Source organism: Phoxinus phoxinus, assembly GCF_949152265.1.
Source record: "Phoxinus phoxinus genome assembly, chromosome: 10".
Taxonomy (NCBI): domain Eukaryota; kingdom Metazoa; phylum Chordata; class Actinopteri; order Cypriniformes; family Leuciscidae; genus Phoxinus; species Phoxinus phoxinus.
In genome coordinates this window covers 36,437,561-36,457,560 of record NC_136885.1, presented here as the reverse complement: position 1 = coordinate 36,457,560, position 20,000 = coordinate 36,437,561, and the positions used below count along the sequence as shown (strand labels likewise).

The 20,000-nt window shown below is 40.0% G+C and overlaps 2 protein-coding genes across 4 annotated transcripts in view; one reads left to right on the top strand and one right to left on the bottom strand.

The window, feature by feature from the left end:
• ttc24 (tetratricopeptide repeat domain 24) overlaps nt 1-5,688 on the bottom strand; it is a gene marked incomplete at its 3' end in the record, with an annotated part of 14,539 nt that extends 8,851 nt beyond the window's left edge. Inside the window, exons 1-4 of the mRNA XM_079626778.1 lie at nt 5,477-5,688; nt 2,395-2,631; nt 1,660-1,947; nt 661-862 (exon numbers count right to left, since the gene is read on the bottom strand). Of these exons, the coding sequence (XP_079482904.1) occupies nt 661-862; nt 1,660-1,947; nt 2,395-2,592 (688 nt within the window). The 5' untranslated portion in view covers nt 2,593-2,631; nt 5,477-5,688. The remainder of the gene's footprint in view (nt 1-660; nt 863-1,659; nt 1,948-2,394; nt 2,632-5,476) is intronic.
• Nucleotides 5,689-6,019: 331 nt separating this feature from the next.
• The window catches only part of iqgap3 (IQ motif containing GTPase activating protein 3), a 32,906-nt gene continuing 18,925 nt past the window's right edge, over nt 6,020-20,000 (top strand). The window contains exons 1-20 of one of the 3 annotated variants that reach the window (XM_079626648.1): nt 6,020-6,357; nt 6,812-6,899; nt 8,060-8,216; nt 9,123-9,200; nt 9,297-9,373; nt 9,462-9,529; nt 9,727-9,840; nt 10,907-11,085; nt 11,318-11,399; nt 12,393-12,556; nt 12,637-12,724; nt 13,095-13,258; nt 13,433-13,593; nt 14,915-15,030; nt 15,124-15,287; nt 15,555-15,645; nt 16,568-16,735; nt 18,472-18,614; nt 18,905-19,075; nt 19,860-19,943. In XM_079626648.1, coding sequence (XP_079482774.1) covers nt 6,327-6,357; nt 6,812-6,899; nt 8,060-8,216; nt 9,123-9,200; nt 9,297-9,373; nt 9,462-9,529; nt 9,727-9,840; nt 10,907-11,085; nt 11,318-11,399; nt 12,393-12,556; nt 12,637-12,724; nt 13,095-13,258; nt 13,433-13,593; nt 14,915-15,030; nt 15,124-15,287; nt 15,555-15,645; nt 16,568-16,735; nt 18,472-18,614; nt 18,905-19,075; nt 19,860-19,943 — 2,388 coding nt within the window. In that variant the 5' untranslated portion in view covers nt 6,020-6,326. Of the gene's footprint in view, nt 6,358-6,811; nt 6,900-8,059; nt 8,217-9,122; nt 9,374-9,461; nt 9,530-9,726; nt 9,841-10,906; nt 11,086-11,317; nt 11,400-12,392; nt 12,557-12,636; nt 12,725-13,094; nt 13,259-13,432; nt 13,594-14,914; nt 15,031-15,123; nt 15,288-15,554; nt 15,646-16,567; nt 16,736-17,262; nt 17,310-18,471; nt 18,615-18,904; nt 19,076-19,859; nt 19,944-20,000 lie in introns of all 3 variants that reach the window. The other 2 variants (XM_079626647.1, XM_079626646.1) reach the window with 2 other exon arrangements.

Here is a 20,000-nt window from a genome sequence, read left to right as displayed (position 1 = left end):
ATGATATTTTGTGACTTTTGAATAATGAACATGCATTCAAAGTTTCGACACGCTGATTTGTTGTGGAATATACAAAATGTCTAATTTCTATAAACAAATTATGGTGTTTATTGGTCAGTTTCAGCCACATATTTTCATGGTTAAATGCAGCTGCACTGAACCCAAAAAAGTCATTCAAGTTTTTTATTTATGAATTTGATCATTCTGAGGGTACTATATATTTGGCAGATGCTTTTATCCAAATAATTTCATTCATTCATGTTAGTTTTGCTGTGAATCGAACCCATGATCGTGGCGAAGCTGAGATACCAACTACTTAAAAATCTATTTCATATTTTATTTCATAAATGTGAACAATTAAAAATAACAATCAATTTGGGGCCAATACATTATAATTTAATGCACAGCAGAATTTGAAGCAAGTCTTAGAGAGTCGTAAACTGCTAAATCTGATGTTCTTTCTCCGCATTTCTTGTTTTCCAGAATATCTATGCATGAATATTGTGGTTCATTTTCATGCAAAATAATATCACAAGGCAAAAAATCATAAAGGTGCTAAAAATAAGATTATTTTTCAAGTTACATAGAATTATTGTTTTGGTTTTTCTTTTAATTTGTAGTGTACATCACTAATCGATCGTACTGAAGCACACACACTACCCAGCGTCTCCTGGTCGGTGATGTTGGCGCTCATCTCCAGGCTGTCTGTCAGCACGCTGATGATGTCATCGGTAGCGCTGTGGCCGCCCTTTAGCATGAGTTTCCCAGCATCCTTCAGTGCCAGTGCAGACGCAGGCGTGTTCCCCGCTGTCCTGTAGCTCTCAGCGGCTCGCCGGTAACTCGCCGCGGCCTCATCCCACTCCTGCAACACACACACACACACACACACACACACAGGTTTGTTTTGCTATACTTGTGAGGACATTCCATAGGACTAAATACCGGTAAATGCAGGAACATGCAATATGATTATGGCTTACAGCTTATGAAAACCCCAAATTCAAAATTAGAATATTGTGAAAAGGTTTTCATAAGCTGTAAGACATAATCATCAAAATGATAACAAATAAAAGCTTGAAATATCTCACTTTGCATGGTTTAAGTCGAATTACTGAAATAAATTAACTTTTGCACGATATTCTAATTTTTCGAGTTTTTTACTGTATATACAGTATATGCAATATAATGACTAGAAAAGTCATTACAGGGTTTTTAAAGTCCCTCTGTGGTGAAAATCCAGCTTTTAATGTTGTTTATGTGGTGTTTTTAATATGCTTTAACACACACATGTGTAAGTTCATAAGTGGACAGCATTGCTGAGTATTTTCTGCTTAAAACTGCAGTGAACCAAAGACGGTCTCAAAAACACGGTTTGAAATCGCTGGTGTTTCTGACGTCACACACTACCTTGACCAATCAGATCAACGTGTGATCGCCAACCAGTGGATCTCTGAGTTGGAGACGGGGCTCATTTGCATAATCATAGAACCGCCGCGAATACTAAATGAGGCAAGGGTGTCAAGTTACATTCAAGATATTTTAAGGCATGAAGAATCAATGAAAAAACATTAATTTGGTGATCAAAGATGAGTTTTAAGGGATGCAATGATTGACTACAGGGGAACTTTAAAGGTTTTTTGTTTTACATAGTGTGTTTACCTTCCTCTTCATGTGGCAGCGAGCGAGTCTGACGCAGGTTTCTCCCTCGGCGCCGGCGTCTCCCTGCGAGCGGTACAGTTGCGCAGCCTGATGATATCTGTGTGTGGCCTGCGTGTGCTCTCCTAGCGCCTCGTGAGCCGCGGCCCGGTTAAACTGCAGGTCAGCGATGCGCTCGCCTCGCTCTCCCGATCGTGACAGCACCTCGAGCCCTTTACGAGGATCACCCGCCTCCACGAGTGCAGCGCCCAGGTTCAACACACACGTCCTCTGAAGACTCTTCTCTCTGAGCTGCAGGAGGAACCAGAGCATCACAGACGTGGATTATGTTTCTCTGGCTGGTATGAGAGTCATATATGTGACCCTGGACCACAAAACCAGTCCCATGGGTCAATTTTTTTTAATTAAGATTCATACATCATCCGAAAGCTGAATAAATAATCTTTCCATTGATGTATGGTTTGTTATGATAGGACAATATTTGACAGAGAAACGAGTGGATCTCTGAGCTGAGTGAGTGAGTGAGTGAGTGGAGGCAGGGCTCATTTGCATATTCATAGAACAACGAATACTAAATGAGGCAAGGGTGTCAAGTTACATTCAAGCTAATTTAATGCATTAATACAAAAAAAAAAAGTTTAAATATGTCATTTTGGTGATCAAATATGAGTTTTAAGAGATTATTGACTACAGGTTTTGGTTTTAGGTTCACTACATTCTCTTGAGTGTGTTGAGTACCTTAGTGGCGGCTCTCAGCGCGCTCTTGAAGCGCCTCAGCGCAGCGCTGTAGTCTCGGTTCTGCAGCGCTTCATGTCCATCAGCGGTCAGCGTCTCGATCTCCACCTGAGCGTCGGACTCCTCCACATCAGATCTGCTCCTCCGGCTCCTCTTCTGCTCCTCACCAGCGTCTCTGACCCGAGAGCCATCAGAGGCCATCACAGGAGATCACGGGTGCGGGAACACATGATGCTCAGCCTGACACGGAGCCAGCAGTCAAGTCAGCGTTATTTATACAGCGCTTTTTACAATACAGAGTGATTCAATATTATATGTGACCCTGTGACCCAAACCCAGTCTGGAGCCGCACGGGTATATCTGTGGCAATAGCAACTATACACTGTATGGGTCAAAATTATAAATTTTTCTTATATGCCAAAAATCATGAGGATATTAAGATCATGTTCCATGAAGATATTTAGTAAATGTCCTACCGTAAATATATAAAACATGTATTTTTGTGAGTGAATGCAGCACAATCGTGAACATAAATGCACAACTTTAAAGGAGATTTTCTCAATGTTTACATTTTTTTGCTCCTCAGATTCCAGATTTTCAATAGTTGTGTCTCGACCAAATATTGTCCTATCCTAACAAACTATACATCAGTGGAGAGATTATTTATTTAGCTTTCTGATAATGTATACATCTCTATTTCATATAATTGACCCATGTGACTGGTTTGTGCTCCAGGGTCACATATTACACTAATATAATATTAATACAATAGTTAGTTAATGCATTAATAACGAGCAATACATTAATTGGTAACACTTTACAATAAGGTTCATTAGTTAATGCATGAACTAACCATGAGCAATACATGTGTTACTGTATTTATTAATCTTTGTTATTGTTAGTTAATAAAAATACAGCTGTTCATGTTAGTTCACAGTGCAGTAACTAATGTTAACAAGATTTTAATAAAGTATTAGTAAATGTTGAAATTAACATTAACAAATATTAATAAGTGCTGTATACATGCAGTTCATTATTAGTTCATGTTAACTAATGTAGTTCACTAATGTTAACTAACGAACTTTAATGTAAAGTATTACTCATTAATTCATAAATATACAGTTAGTTCATGTCAGCTCAGGACGATTAGGCCTAAATATTAGATGCAACTTTGGATTTTAATAATGCATTTATGCTTTAGTAAATGTTGAGATTAACATGATAGATGCTTTCATTGTTAGTTGATGTTACCTAGAAAATTAAACTTATTTCGTTACTGAAATCATCTTAATTTCAAGAATTTTATCAAATTCGATCATGTTTTCGGGGAACTAATATCTGTGATGTTTGAATTGTGAATATCATTAAAGTGTCAAAAAAATTGTTTGTGAGTGAATGCAGCACAATCGTGAACATAAATGCACAACTTTAAAGGAGATTTTCTCAATGTTTAGATTTTTTTGCACCTCAGATTCCAGATTTTCAATAGTTGTGTCTCGACCAAATATTGTCCTATCCTAACAAACCACACATCAATGGAGAGATTATTTATTCAGCTTTCGGATTATATATAAATCTCAATTAAAAAAAATTTGCCATAAGATTTTGTGGTCCAGGGTCACATATAATAATAATAATAAACTTTATTTTCTATAGCGCCTTTAAAAAATCTCAAAGCGCTTCAGAAACATAAGAAAAAATAAAAGAGAAAAACAACATTATAAAAGAAAAGCATTCGTAAAAGAGAAGTACATTCAAATATATACAATACAAATATAAAATGTATCAAAAGAGTTTCAAAGCAGCGTTACAGAGATAACAGGAAAATAATGCAACAAAGTTTGTTTTTTTGCGTCACAGTCCAGCTTAAGAAAGTTCAGTGATGTTCATTTTTGTTGTAAAAAAGTTATTAATTTAGTTACTTTATATATATAGCCACTCTGGAGAAAACCATTAAAATCTCTGTCAATTCGAGCTGAGGTGTTTTAAAAAAGAAGATATAAATGGCCACTGGTTACTAAAGTTACTGTGTTACACTCATTTAGATGCAAACAATAAACAATTGTGCTAATAATTAGATGTATGACATATCTGTGGAAATAAATATCTGGGCATTAATGTATTCCTGAAGCAGTGACAAGGTCATGGGTTCGATTCCCAAGGCATGCATGAACTGATAAAATGTCTAACTTGAATACAATATGAGTCATTTTGTATAAAAGCATCGGCTGGATGCATGAAGAATGAGTTAAAAACTTTACATGCTACTTTTATAATGAAATATATTTGACGTGATATTGAAGCTTTTTAAAGTAAAGTAAAGTAAAGTAAAGTACATGTGGTACGCCTTGAAGGTAATCAGAACGTTTTGTCAAGGTTCTCTCAAAGTTATAAACAAACGTTCTTCCAGTAACATTAATAGAACGTTCCTTCTAAGTAATCTGATATTTAATAATGTCCCCAAAACATATGCAGAAAGCCGCGAACTCACGAAGGTCTAAAAATATTAACGCTAAATGTATTATTTCTGTCACGAAAACTTTTCTGGCTAACCAAAAAATAACCTTAAAAAATAACTTTCTTGGAACCAAAAATTAACGTTCTGGAAAATAACGTTCATGTAACCAAAATCTAACGTTCTGGGAACTAAAAATTCTCGGAACGTTTTAATTTATGATGAACGTTCGCCATGTTTAGAATGTCCAGAGAAAGTTCAAAATAGGCTAACGTTCCTATAATGTTTACAAAATTATAAAATAGAATGTTTGCAAACAGTTTTTAAAACATTTTTTCCCATAACTTAACGTGAAACATTCTAAGAGACATATTTTGTTCTCCCTGAGCCGTTTTAAAGTGTGTGTTAATGACAGAGAGGATTAATGCACACTTAATGAATCATTTATCAGTCTTCTAGAGTGTCACTATAAACACACAGTTACCACAGCAAACTAAACACTCATTACACACACAGTGACACTGAATATAAAGAATATGCGCCATAAAACTAGAGTAAACAATATAATATACGGAATAATACGTTCTCCACACTAATTTCCAGGAGTTTGTCTCTGACAGAAACACTTACACGGTAAACTCAGTCAGAGCGGCCCTTTCCTCGGATGATACGCGTCATGTTTGATGGTCCGATATTCGTCCTTTATAATCATGTCGTAGTATTGGAGATGATGATGATGTATAAACAGGTGAGCAGACAGACAGGTGTCTCTCTCCGTGTGTGCACACCTGACCACACTGTTTACACCCGTGTCTATGGGAACGGCAGTGAATGTGCTTTCATCTGTGACCTCTACATTTATAAATATAGGCTATATTTAATTAAAATTATAAATTCATTATAAACATATTTTATTTTATAAAATAATTGTTTACTACCAGAATCTCCAGAACAGAAAATGCACGTACAAGTACAACAATTAAAAATATATATATATTAATAATAAAATACAGGTATAATAAAAAATACGCAATTCTGTTTAAATCGTCTTGTTTACACAAATAAACTCTTTAATTCGCTGGTTTGCTGTTGAAAACTCATTTAGACTACAGTACCCACAACACACCGCGACCCAACCCGCCGTCATCAAGTGGGCGGAGCCATGTGGGGGCCAATGAGAAGCGGGCGGGATATTCAAACCGTAAACAACTGACAGACGGGAGCTTTCGCGTTTTCTTTTCAGTCGACATTTATCTGAGTTATTAATCAGAGCCGAATGAGAGATTAATCAGTTATTGATATAGATGTATTAAACATCGGTTGAGCGCAGCTGACTGAAAGCGTCACTAGTTTGCGGCTTCAGACTGAAGGAGTTTATTCAGAAGAGAATCGCGTCGCTTGTCAGAGATCAGCGTTTGTGTCGGGTTATCAGAACGCGATCGATCAGATTCAGTTCATCGATATCGACTGAAGAACAGCGATGGGGGAAAGTGTTCAGGCCCGGTCTGGCTGTAAGTACTGAATATAAAACACATTCATGTCTATAAAAACTTCAAACTGGAGGTTCACTTCAGTCTAACAAACCGGAGTCACGGAAGAGTGATTATGTTCAGATGTGACTGAGGTTTATGAATATTATTGAGGTTTATGAATATTATTGAGGTTTATGTTGAATATGATTGAGGATTTATGTTAAATGTGAGTGAAATGTGAGTTTTGCTGTTAAATTTGATTGAGGTTTTGTGGTTAAAATGATCTAGATTTTATATTGATGTCAAATGTGATTGAGGTTTTGTGTTAAATGTGTTTGAGATTTTATTTGAGTAGTTTAATTTGATTGAGGTTTAATTTTGAATGTGATTTTTGTTAAATGTGACTGAAATTGAATGTTGCTGGTTTTGTGTTTTATAATGATCTATGTTTATATTGATGTCTGATGTGATCAAGAACTGATGTTGATTTCAGATGAGCGTCTGACTGCAGAAGAAATGGATGAACAGAGGATTCAGAATGTGGCGTATCAATACCTGTGCCGTCTGGAGGAGGCCAAGAGGTCACACACACACACACACACACACACACACACACACACACACACACACTGATGCTGCGTCTCAGTTCTCCTACTTATTCTACGCCCTAAAAGTATTCAGCTAAATTGGGACACACTATCCCGTCACGCAATAACGTCTTTAACGGTTGCTCTCTGTCATCCTGACACCGTATACTGGCCTGTCAATCATCTTGTCAAAGATAAAATCCTCCACATTTGATTTAATTTAATTTCGTATCAGAGAGAAATGCAGAAGCTCGATGATCTGCAGTCGCGGGTCTTTAATGCGGAGAGACTTCATATTAATGCAAAACGATGCATTTAAAAGTTAATGACCAAACGGATCTTTATAAAAGTCCACATTTTTATTCCAGATGAAATATAACATTAAATAAATCTATTTTTGATCAGGTTAAACTTTGATTCGTTACTAAAACACAAAAAATGAGTCACTTTGATTAGTCACTTTATCTAAACCTCCCACCGTTGGTCGCGCATATCCGCCATGTTTGTAGTTTAACACTTTTTACTCGTTTGTAGTTCCTCTTCCATCAGCGCAGTGGATTGTGGGTAATATTAGCCGTTATAGTGTAGTGTGCACAGATCCACACTTCGAAAATCCACCGGGAATAGTAGATCATCCGGGGACTTCTGGCAAACGCTTCAAGATACTGTGCTTTCACACTTATTTTAATCTCACACACTGTTTAGGATGGATAGTGTGTACATTGAAGCGCAGGGTGACACACACACACACACACACACACTGACTATCAATAATAACATCAGGTACTCTGAGCATCATTCCTCACCGACTGGCACGTCTGGAGTAAACAACATTTTTTTTTATGAGTTGAGAAAGACGCTGTTGTGTGTGTGTGTGTATGTGTGTGTTTGCATGGATGATTTGTATGAAATTTAATGTGTATGCATTAATATAGCTTTCAATTCAATAAAATAACATCATAAACTACATTTTGGATTTTTATTCAGCTAAGGTGGGAGGGAATGGGAGTCCTTCTGGGATTGGGATAGGATTTTTATTGTTATTTTTTTGTGTGGGAGTGTTTTTTTGATGGGAGAGGTTTGAAAATCCACTCCCGTGTCACCCTCTAATGTGTGTGTGTGTGTGTGTGTGTGTGTGTGTGTGTGTGTGTCAGGTGGATGGAGGCGTGTCTGAAGGAGTTGTTGCCGTCTCCCACTGAGCTGGAGGAGGCGCTGAGGAACGGGGTTTATCTGGCTAAACTGGGACACTGCTTCGCTCCCATTGTGGTTCCACTGAGGAAGATCTACGACCTGGACCAGCAGCGGTACAAGGTGAGCGACTAACGACCGCAGTGCGCTGTGTGTTCACACCGAGCTCCGGCGCGGAGAGCTGAAGCCAGGTCAACTTTATGGTAATGAGCTATAACGGCAACCAATCGGAATGCAGAAGTCCTCCGCTTCAGGGAACGCAGTCAAGCAAACGTTGGGTCCGACCACATTAGTTCCCAAGCAAAATAGAGGAGAGGTTGATCATGTGCATTTGATAAGAAGGTGTACAACACTATTTATAGGCAACATTTTTGCGCTAGAACGCTTGTTTTTCAGCGGGAATGCAAATTAGACTAGCACTCAACCATGAACACAGAAGCCACACCACACAAACGGCTTTTAATTGGTTTATTTCGTTAGCAAACATGCCACTATAATTCAGTTCTTTCCATCGATTCATTTCTTACTTTCACGTTTAAAAGTTTGTAACTAATTTACATAATGCCCGCCCTATGGTCTTGATTGGCTGAATAGCGTCTCTTAGCCCCGCCCTCTAACACTGTCGTGTATCTGAGACTGGAAGAGTTTGGTTTGTGTTGTTCGTGTCGAGGAGACTCTGTTCTCTGAGATCGATACGGTAAAACCCTCGCCATCGTCACTGTTCGCATCACTGTGATCAAGAGCTGAGACTCAGATATGATAATGAGCGTTTGCTTTCTGACCAATCACAGCAGAGCAGCTCTCAGAGAGGCGGAGCTTAGAGAGACTGGATCTGTGATGGAAGCGTTTCCGAGACTGAGAGAGAAGAGCTGACGCTGCAGTGCAGATTATGAGGACATTACAGTGTTTATGATCTTGATGCAGGAGAACCTGTTTCTGGAGACTCCAAAACAACATTAGAACCTTTAAACCAGCGTAACGGGGCACTTTAATATGTAGTTGTTGTGAATCTCTGATGTTTTCTCTCAGGCTAGCGGGCTTCAGTTCCGTCACACTGACAACATCAACCACTGGAGGAACGCCATGATGGAGGTCGGGTTGCCAACGGTAAATCACACTCGTGACTCGGCCCATAGTTCGACAGGAACTGTTGTCTACTGTAGTGAACATGTCATATTACTGAAGATGTTGTGTGTTCTGCAGAGGTTTCATCCAGAGACGACGGATGTGTATGATAAGAAGAACATGCCCAGAGCCGTTTACTGCATTCATGCTCTGAGGTCAGCACTGCGGGCTCACATCCTCCAGAATAATGACTTCTGGGTGTTTCATTGCCGTCATTAATGATTTCATGGTTTCTTGTGTTAGCTTGTTCCTGTTTCGTTTGGGACTCGCCCCTCAGATCCACGACCTGTGTGGGAAGGTCAAGTTCACAGGTAAAATGTGTTTTCATTTCTTTCATGACTAATTCTACAGATTCATCGCATCCAAAATAAAAGTTTGTTTACATATGTGTGTGTTCTGTGTATAATCATTTTGTATATATAAATACACACATATATGCATGTATATATTTAAGTAAAATGTGAATCTGGAAGTTTGTTTATAAACTGTGTGTGTGTGTGTTCTGCAGAGGAGGAGATCAATAACATGAAACTGGAGCTGGATAAGTATGGGATTCAGATGCCAGCGTTCAGTAAGATCGGAGGAATTCTGGCCAATGAGCTCTCGGTGGACGAGGCGGCAGGTGCGCGTCAAAGTGACAAACTTCCTCAGCATATTTATAATAATGCATTGCAATACGGTCTCGTTTATTAACATTATTCAACACAAAAAATATTTCTGCATTTATAAATCTTAATGTTCATTTCAACTTTTACTAATGCATTATTAAAATCAAATGTTGTATTTGTTAACATCAGTTAATGCACTGTGAGTTTGCATTTTTTATTTATTTATTAACATTAATAAATGCTTTAAAAATGGCAAATTTTTTGTTCATGTTAGTTAATGGATTAACTAATGTTGACAAATGAGACCTTATTGTAAAGAGTTGGCAATAATAATAATACATTTGATTTTAGAAAATCCCTTTCTAATACTCAAAGTGCTACAACATGATCAAAATAAATATGTAAATCTAATGCATAAAAAAGCAAAACCATTATATATCCAGATCAATATTTTTTTCTTCTGCTAATTTGTACCAGAAAACAAGACAAAATAATGATCTAAACATACTTAATTCTAAAAAATACTTAAATAAAGAGAAAATACGTTTTTTTTTTAATTTGACCTCATTGACTTTTTCTTTTTTATAAATGTATAATATCTGAAGTGATTCTGCATCTCCAGTAAATGTATCTTGATTCAGGGATGTTTAGATATTTGTGCTGGAAAACAAGACAAAAATATTGAGAAACTTGTAATCAGGAGTAATGTCCTCTTCATTTGACCAAAACTAAAGTATTACCATGTAAACATCTGTACTATTCCTTTTGGTGACACAGAAAAACAAACTTCATCTTTAAAGTCAGCATGAAAGGGAAGTTACGTTAGTCTTTTCTCCTCTATTGTGCCGTATATCTGAGTGACACGCTTCTGGAACAAGAACACATGTGGGCGGGGCTTGATTGTGTCCGTGGGGAATTGATTGAATGTTGTGGTTTGCTATTGGCTGATCTCATGTGAGTGACAGGTCGCCCCGCCCTCGTCATCAGAGAAGAGAAGAGAGCTGCCAGAGGAACTTGTTCTGAGTCAAGATTACCAGGATCATGATTTTAAAGCGATCGGCCTGTGTCTCCTGTCTCCAGTGCACGCGGCTGTGATCGCCATCAATGAAGCGGTGGACCGGGGGTGTGTGGAGGTCACAGGTCGAGCCCTGCAGAACCCCAACGCCATGCTGAGCGCCCTTCAGGACCAGCTCGTGCCCGTCTACCAGGAGATGCTCCGACAGGCGCGCGTTCAGAAGGCGTCTCGGGCACAAACACACGTAAGAGCGTCACATGACCACAAACTGACACGAGACGAACTGCTGCCGCAAATCCTTTATTAAATTGATAATATCCCCATGTTCAATAAATAATAAAAAGGGACTCCAGAACCTCTTAAATCGGTTTTCTTTACCCTTAAGAATATAGGTTATCTTTTCCATCGCAATGCATGAAGATATTCCTCTTAGCCATGGAGTATAGTTTCCTTTCTAATGATTCTGTGTTTTACAGGGAAGCGGATCAGCAGAGAACGACATTTATGAGGAATATCTGACGCAGAGAGAAATTCAAGACTCCGTGAACAGAGTCAACAGTGAGTCTTTTTTTTTTTTTTTTTGCAACACTTTAAAGTAAGGTTTCATTTGTTAAAATTAATTTGCTGCATTAGTTAACATTAACTAAGAATAAACAACACTTCTACAGCATTTATTAATCATAATTTGTTAATTTCTGCATCGACTTATGCACTATTAAAATTAAATCTTGTGTTTGTTAACATTAATCTACTCTGAACTAACATGAACAAAAAATAAACAATTACCGGTATATTCTTATTAACATTAACAAAGATTAACAATGAGCAAAATATGTTGGTTTATGAGCTTTTAGACCTTATTGTGAAGTTTTGCCAAGATTTGTTTAATACATTGTGACAATATTATTGCTATTTTGATTATACTTTTGTCGTTGTAAGTAACAAAACAACTATTGCTATTTTATTACCAATTAAAATATTTTTATTGTTATTTTTAATCATATTACAATTGTTTTGCATTAATAAGTGCAGTTACTAATAATGTTACATGTTTATTTATTGAAAATTTGACAGTAAAGCACTGAGCTTGAATTGGGATGCAGACAAAATTAACCTTTATTAAATTTAAATTTACTTACTTTTTGTAGTTCAGTCATGATTTGAAGAAAAGTTTTGTTTTTCCTGCTTTTCCATATATTAGGGGGTAGAAATGGCTAATAAGCGGTAATATCCATCCACTGGTTATAGTGGTAATTTCATGTCTTAAAAAAAAAAAACGTTTGTTTGCAATGAAGTGTTTTTCTACATCTTTAAACTTTTAGTTTTACAAATCATCACATTAAATGTTATCCAATTTTAATGTTAGTTTTAGACTGAACATCCTTCTATAACTAGTTTGTTTATGGCACAATAAAACATCAGCATCGGCGGGTCGCAGTCCTGCATCTGCTAAATGAATACATTTAATCAAAAATATAATTTATTTTGTATTGCCCAGTGTTTGAGTGACATATTACGTGTGTGTGTGTGTGTGTGATGTGTGTGTTGCAGTGCGCGCGGCGGTGGAGTGTGTGGACGAGGCGCTGGACTGCACTGACCCGCCGGCGCTGATCTGTGCCCTGCAGAATCCCAGTCTGGCGCTCAGAGGACTGGTCCGAGATCACGCCGGCTGGTACCTGGAGCAGATGAGCGCTGATCGAGAGCAGAAAGCCCTGGTGAGACTCACACACCGCATCATCTCCCTCACCGCTCGCTCATAAACTGTCCACCGGTGACTGAAGTGTGTGTCTGTCAGGATCTGGGATGTGTGGATCCTCTGGAGAGAGATGAACTACAGGAGGCCGTCAACATGGCCAATGAGGACGCGCAGAGAGATCGAACCAGTCAGTGAAACACTCTCTCATTAGCAGTGTGTGCAGTGCGTTAGTAGAGTTTGTTTTTGCCGTTTAAGGAATGGTTCACCTAATTCTGTCATCAATTGCTCATGTTGTTCCTTCATCTGTTGAACACAATTTAAGATATTTTTAATGAAACAGGAGATTGTCTTTAAAAGCAGCCATTTTGTAAACAATAATACATTTACTACTGTTTAAAAGTTATTGTTTTTTAAAGAAACTAATACTTTTATTCAGCAAGGCCACATTAGTTTGATCAAGTGACAGTAAGGACATTTGTAATATATATATATATTTTTTAAAAGCAAATAAATGCTGCTTCATGTACAGTAAGGTGTGTGTGTGTGTGTGTGTGCAGTTCAACAGGCGGTGAGTAAAATAAACGAGGCTGTGCAGCGTGGAGAAGCTCGTCAGACGGTCCGGGCTCTAATGAACCCAGAAGCTCATCTGCCAGACGTCTATCCGTTCGCTGCGGAGCTTTACCAGAGAGAGCTGGCACCCCTGCAGCGCCAGTGTCCACAGGTAACACACACTGCCTATCCCTGGGTTAACCTCCTTCCTATCCCTGGGTTAACCTCCTTCCTAACCCTGGGTTAACCTTGAGATGTTAAAATGTCACAGTGAAGCGATGAGCTGTTGTTATAGTGTTTTATCGTGTAACGTGCGCTAAGGCTCCGCTGTGATGCTTGTTTCCAGGGTTCTCTCCAGCAGGAGGAGCTGTTTGTCGCGGTGGAGATGCTGTCAGCGGTTGCTCTGGTTAATCAGGCTGTGGAGGTGGAAGACTTCGGCGCGTTCAGCGCTACGCTAGTCAGTCCTGCCGCGGGACTCGCTGACATCGATGATGGCCTGATTCAGAGGTCTGAACGTTCACTCATGACACTGACTGTATAAATGTACACGTATATATATGGACATCTCACTTATCATTTCGAACTCTGATTGCATCTAGACTTTATTAGTCTGCTTTTATTTAAATAATCATATTAAATCAAAATGGCGACAGTTAAGAGAGTAAAACTGTGTTCTGTGTGGTATAATCTCGAACATGTTTGATATGTGAATTTCTGCATCTAGACTTTATTTCTAAGGCTCTAAATGAGGAACATGATCTGATAAACCTGTCAGTCTCCCGCAGAGCTTCTGTCTCTGAGCGTCTGCACTCTTCTATCAAGATAAAGTCTGTTAGTGTAACTGTACAAGCGTCCTCCTCCAGCTCGAGCTTCACGAGTCTTTCTGTGTCGAATCTGCTCTGAGTTCATCAAGGAAAAACTCTGATATTGTTAGTAATATTTCAGCGGGACTGAAGCAGCTTTACTTTATTATCATCATTTATTATAAAACTCATAAGTATCAAATATGATCATCGGGGTTTTGAGGAAGGTTTATTAGTTCATCTCTCAATCATTGCATTGCATGTTTTACAACTACAGATCATACAACTAGGCTTTAAATATCATCTTACTAAGACATATTATTGGCAGATATTGATATTGCAGGGTGTCCGCGGGGTCTTAAAAAGTATTAAAAGTTGATAAATCCATTTTGGGAAAATTAAGGCCCTTAAAAGGTATTAAAAAGTCTTAATCCCGATTTTATGAGGTATTAAATTTTGTTCAAGCTTTGTCCAAAAAGTTTGACTCCAAAAAGTATGCATGAATATATTTATTTCCCCCCCCCCCATTACTAATAAAAAACAACGGCGTAGTCGGTCAGTGAGATCAGATCGCCGCATACAGGTGATGTCACGTATTTTGCGAAACGCGCGGTTAGGTGATGTTAAATAAAAAAACTACAACTATTAGGTGATGTGTCATCGTCCTCTACATGGCACAAACTACAACAGTTTATTAAGTTAAAGGTTTGTTGCTGATTAGAACTTAAAGTGGCGATGAGGTCTTAAAATATTTTGAGAAGGTCTTCAAAAAGTCTTAAAAAGGTATTGAAATCAACTTTAGGATTCCTGCATATACCCAGTATTGATATGCACTTAATATCAGTATCTGCTGTAATGTTATAAATATCTCAATATTCTCCGTATATCAGACTATATGAGTGATAAAAGCCTGATGGATCAAACATAATCCACAAGAAACGCATGCAGGCTTTTTTGTTTTAGATTTAGCATGGGATATTTTTGATGTCAGGCTTTCCAGGGTTAATATCTATGTGTGTGTTCAGGTATTTCGAGGAGCTGTGTGAGCAGAAGAGGAGGGCAGGTAAAGCTCTTCTCTCCTGGAACGACCTGCAGACGGGACTGAACACCGTCAACACTGCCGCCCACGAGGAACATGAACGTCAGTCGAGCAGACATGTTCTTAGAGCGGCTCTGGTTATAATGATTAGTTTGCAGCATGAGTAATTGATGGTCTGGTTGTTGATCTCCACAGAGATTCTCACCATCGGTCTGATCAACCAGGCTCTGAGTCGCAGTGATCCTCAGAAGACGCTCTCGGCGCTGATGCTGCCCTCCGGTGGCCTGGAGGACGTGTTTCAGCTCAACGCCACACGCTACCATGACCTGCTGACCCGAGCCAAACGACACAAGGCAGAGGTGTAGTGATGCGGTCTTACTGCACAGGTCCTCTGTAGTTCACCTTTTAATGCATTAAATTGGATCGCACCTGATTCTAACAGGGTTATCACAAAGTGCTTGAATTTGAGTTTGAAATTTGAGTCTTGAGAAACTCATGAAAACAGAGATGTATATAAAAAGTTACTTGAGAAGTGCTTGAATTATTAAAAGACAAAATATGTGGAATTAGTGTTTAATTGTATAGATAAAACCATCTTTTCATGCAAAACTGTCCTGTGTGTGCAGGTGAGCCGTGACCCTGGAGCTGAGCTCTGGTTGGCTGACATTCAGGAAGGTGTGAGACTGGCCAATCAGGACACTCAGAAAGCACTGAAGAGTGAGTGGACGCACACAACCACACGATACGCTTGATGCACATGTAACTGCGAGGGTTTTCCGGTCGATTTTAGGCAAGACACTGCAGGCAAAAACATTTTAGTTTTTTTTTTTGCTTCCATAACGTGTCTTCGTTCAGACTATTTAAGCATTTATTTTATTTGGTCAATTTGCATCTGTATATCTTTAAAGGCGGAGTTAAGTTATAAATCTCCACTTCAGCAGCTTTACACACTCAGACTTTACAGTTTTATTCATGTCTATATACTCAAGGTTAGTTCATGTGTGTGTGTATATATATATATATATATATATCCTTTGCATGATTAATACAACGTTCTACCCCTAAAAACTTGTTGAAATGTATTTATGAAATCCAGAATCCCCTCAAAACCTTAAATGTCAACCAAATCAAACAATCAAACTTTATCCAATGTTCTGCGAATTTATGCAAATTAGTGCATATTTAATTAGATAATGCCTAATAATCTTGCTTATTTAAACATATTTCATAAAACTTACTATGCAAAACATGTTTGCAATCCCTAATGTAATCAATCAACTGGGAAACTATTAGTTACATTGTTTTGCCATGGGATGTCTTGCTTTGAATTGTTTGTTTTGTCTTGCATTGTAAAGGCCCTTGCACGAGTCCAACATTTTCATATGCATTTTTTCTTATTCGTCAGTCAGTGGCTCTGAATTGTCAAAACACCTCAAAATGCTACTGATGTGAAAAACGCAGACAATTGAACCCAATCCGAAAGTTTGGCAAGTAGTGTGTAAACATGATTGACACAACGTGAGTTTTTTTTTTGTTGTTGAAAATTTCAGACTCGGTGTGCAAGGACCTTAAGAGTTTATCTCATCACTTTCAGGAAAACGGTCCTCACAAATGTCCCCTGTTGCTGTGTTGTGTGTAGTGTGTCTGGGTCTGGCCGCAGTGAATCAGGCTGTTAAAGAGGGCCGAGCGTCTCAGACGGTGCGAGTGCTTCGTCTGCCAGAGGTGGCGCTGAGGAGCGTCGTGTCCGAATGTGCTGACGGGTACCAGGCGGAGCTGAGCGCCTTGCTGAGGGCCAAAACACTGGAGGGTCAGTCACACACACACACACACACACACACACGACAGGTACCAGGCGGAGCTGAGCGCCTTGCTGAGGGCCAAAACACTGGAGGGTCAGTCACACACACACACACACACACACACACGACAGGTACCAGGCGGAGCTGAGCGCCTTGCTGAGGGCCAAAACACTGGAGGGTCAGTCACACACACACACACACACACACACACACACACACACACACACACACACACGACAGGTACCAGGCGGAGCTGAGCGCCTTGCTGAGGGCCAAAACACTGGAGGGTCAGTCACACACACACACACACACACACACACACACACACGACAGGTACCAGGCGGAGCTGAGCGCCTTGCTGAGGGCCAAAACACTGGAGGGTCAGTCACACACACACACACACACACACACACACACACACACACACACGACAGGTACCAGGCGGAGCTGAGCGCCTTGCTGAGGGCCAAAACACTGGAGGGTCAGTCACACACACACACACACACACACACACACACACACACACACACGACAGGTACCAGGCGGAGCTGAGCGCCCTGCTGAGGGCCAAAACACTGGAGGGTCAGTCACACACACACACACACACACACACACACGACAGGTACCAGGCGGAGCTGAGCGCCTTGCTGAGGGCCAAAACACTGGAGTCACACACAGTCAATGTTTCTATTTATTTTTATTTAAAAAATTATAATAATTTGCTCCTCAGATTCCAGATTTTCAATAGTTGTGTCTTGGCCAAATTTTGTCCTATCCTAACAAACCACACATCAGTGGAGAGATTATTTATTCAGCTTTCAGATGATGTATACATCTCAATTTTGGAAAATTGACCCATGTGACTGGTTTTGTGGTCCAGGGTCACATATCTCACATTTGGTTATTGATATTGTGTGATTGTACCTTATGTTGCACCCTGACCCCAGTCCAACTAGGGGCATAACATTACTGAATAAACATCATGCAATTCACTTCATATAGTATAGCAGTACATAAGTCAAGTCTCAACTCTTTTTAGAAATATTGTTTATATACAAAACATATGCTTAATCCCATATGGAATGGTAATGCTTGAAAATTCAGTTTTCTCCGAATCGAGGTACAGGGACTAACTTTGGTTATACCAGCTGTAATCCTAGACCGAAAGGTCATCTTGGACTTAAATTGAAGCTTATAAACTTGGGAAGTTTTTCATGTACATTTAAGGCAGTGATATGTATAATAAAATGCTTAAAAATTATCACTTTTGATGACAATTTGTCAGACGGACAGATATGTTTGGTCTTTTGGGGGTATGTTGAGGGTGATATTTGACAGTAAAAAAGCAGCAATCCCCAGAATCTTTTTCTGCTAGTTTCCCCTATGTGTCAGGATACACCATGAAAATAATGAGTTATATGGGTTATATGACCATTTATGTAGCTGCAGTACCTATATTCACAATAACATCATTCCGTCAAACGCCAAAGTTTTTTGGCCCCTGAGACCAAACGGGGCCGAGTTGGGGGTGGTCGTTATCAACTTGTGATGACCCAAGGTATAAGATAATAGGAAATAATAAAAAAAAAGGTAGCAAAAAACCTGTCTCCCGGCCTACTCAATTTTAAAATATGCTGTGCTATATCCAGTTGCCCACTGTCATGTTCATGCCATTCTCACCTCACCACTAGATGGCGCTAAAAATCCCACACTGCACCTTTAAGTGTGAGTTTGTGTTGTGCAGGTGATAACAGAAGTGCGTGGATGAGGACTAAGCTGCCGGACCGCAGCTCTTATTTCTTCCACCTGCAGAAGCTGGAGGGCAGCTGGGAAAGACCTCAGGGCTTCGTCCAGAACAGCCTCTTCCTGGCGCACGAGGACATACAGGTGAGACACGCACGAAACACCGGCGAGACGCGCACGAGGACATACAGGTGAGACACGCACGAGACACCGGCGAGACGCGCACGAGGACATACAGGTGAGACACGCACGAGACATTAACCAACGTGGTTGAACGACCAATTTGCGACAATACGGTTTCGGGAAACAGTCGTGACTATATTTGATTTCTCCAACAACGCATCGTACTATGATTGTGAAGCAGCGAGCGAGTTACGGCGGTATATGAGAAACACCCCAGAGCTCAGTGTGTGTGTGTGTGTCGCCCCCTGCAGGCGGTGTGCAGTCGTGTCACCTCGGCCCACAGCAGAGGTGTACAGTGGAAGGCCAGTGAGACGCTGGTCCAGCAGATGCAGGCGCGCATGCGAGGGTTTCTGCTGCGACAGAAGCTAACCGAGCGCCTGCACTTCCTCAACACACACACACCTGCCGTCATCACCATACAGGTGAGACTCACCTGACCCTGAACACCTCATGCACTTCCTCAGCACACACACACACACACACACACACACACACACCTGCCGTCATCACCATACAGGTGAGACTCACCTGAGCCTGAACACCTCATGCACTTCAACACACACACACACACACACACACACCTGCCGTCATCACCATACAGGTGAGACTCACCTGACCCTGATGACCTCATGCACTTCAACACACACACAAACACACACACACACACACACACACACACACACACACACACACACCTGCCGTCATCACCATACAGGTGAGACTCACCTGAGCCTGAACACCTCATGCACTTCCTCCACACACACACACACACACACACACACACACACACACACACCTGCCGTCATCACCATACAGGTGAGACTCACCTGACCCTGAACACCTCATGCACTTCTTCAACACACATGGGAGAACTAGTGTGCAAATCTACACATTTAGACTTGATGATTACACTACTAGACTAAACATTTTTTTTGAGAACTTTAGAATTGTCTTTTTTATTGACGTTTTACATACATTAAAAAAGTTAAGTAATGTGCTTGTACTTTTATTTTTAATTGATTTAATAATAATTAGTTGGCTCAAAAGTGTGAAACTTTAGCTCAAACTATCCTGGTTTACCATATTTGATGCCAAATTAAATCTAATCTTTCATTTAGGGTGAACAATGCACGATACACAGCGTCTCATTGATAGATTGTTGCGGCGGTAATGATTTCTGACGCAGAGCTGCATTTGTGTCATCAGTCTCACTGGAGGAGATACAGGCAGCAGAGAGAATACCGGCGCAGACTGCAGTACCTGTACCAGAACTGGAGAGCCGTCCTCAAGGTAAAGCGTGTGTGTGTGTGTGTGTGTGCGTGTGTGTGTGTGTGTGTGTGTGTGTGG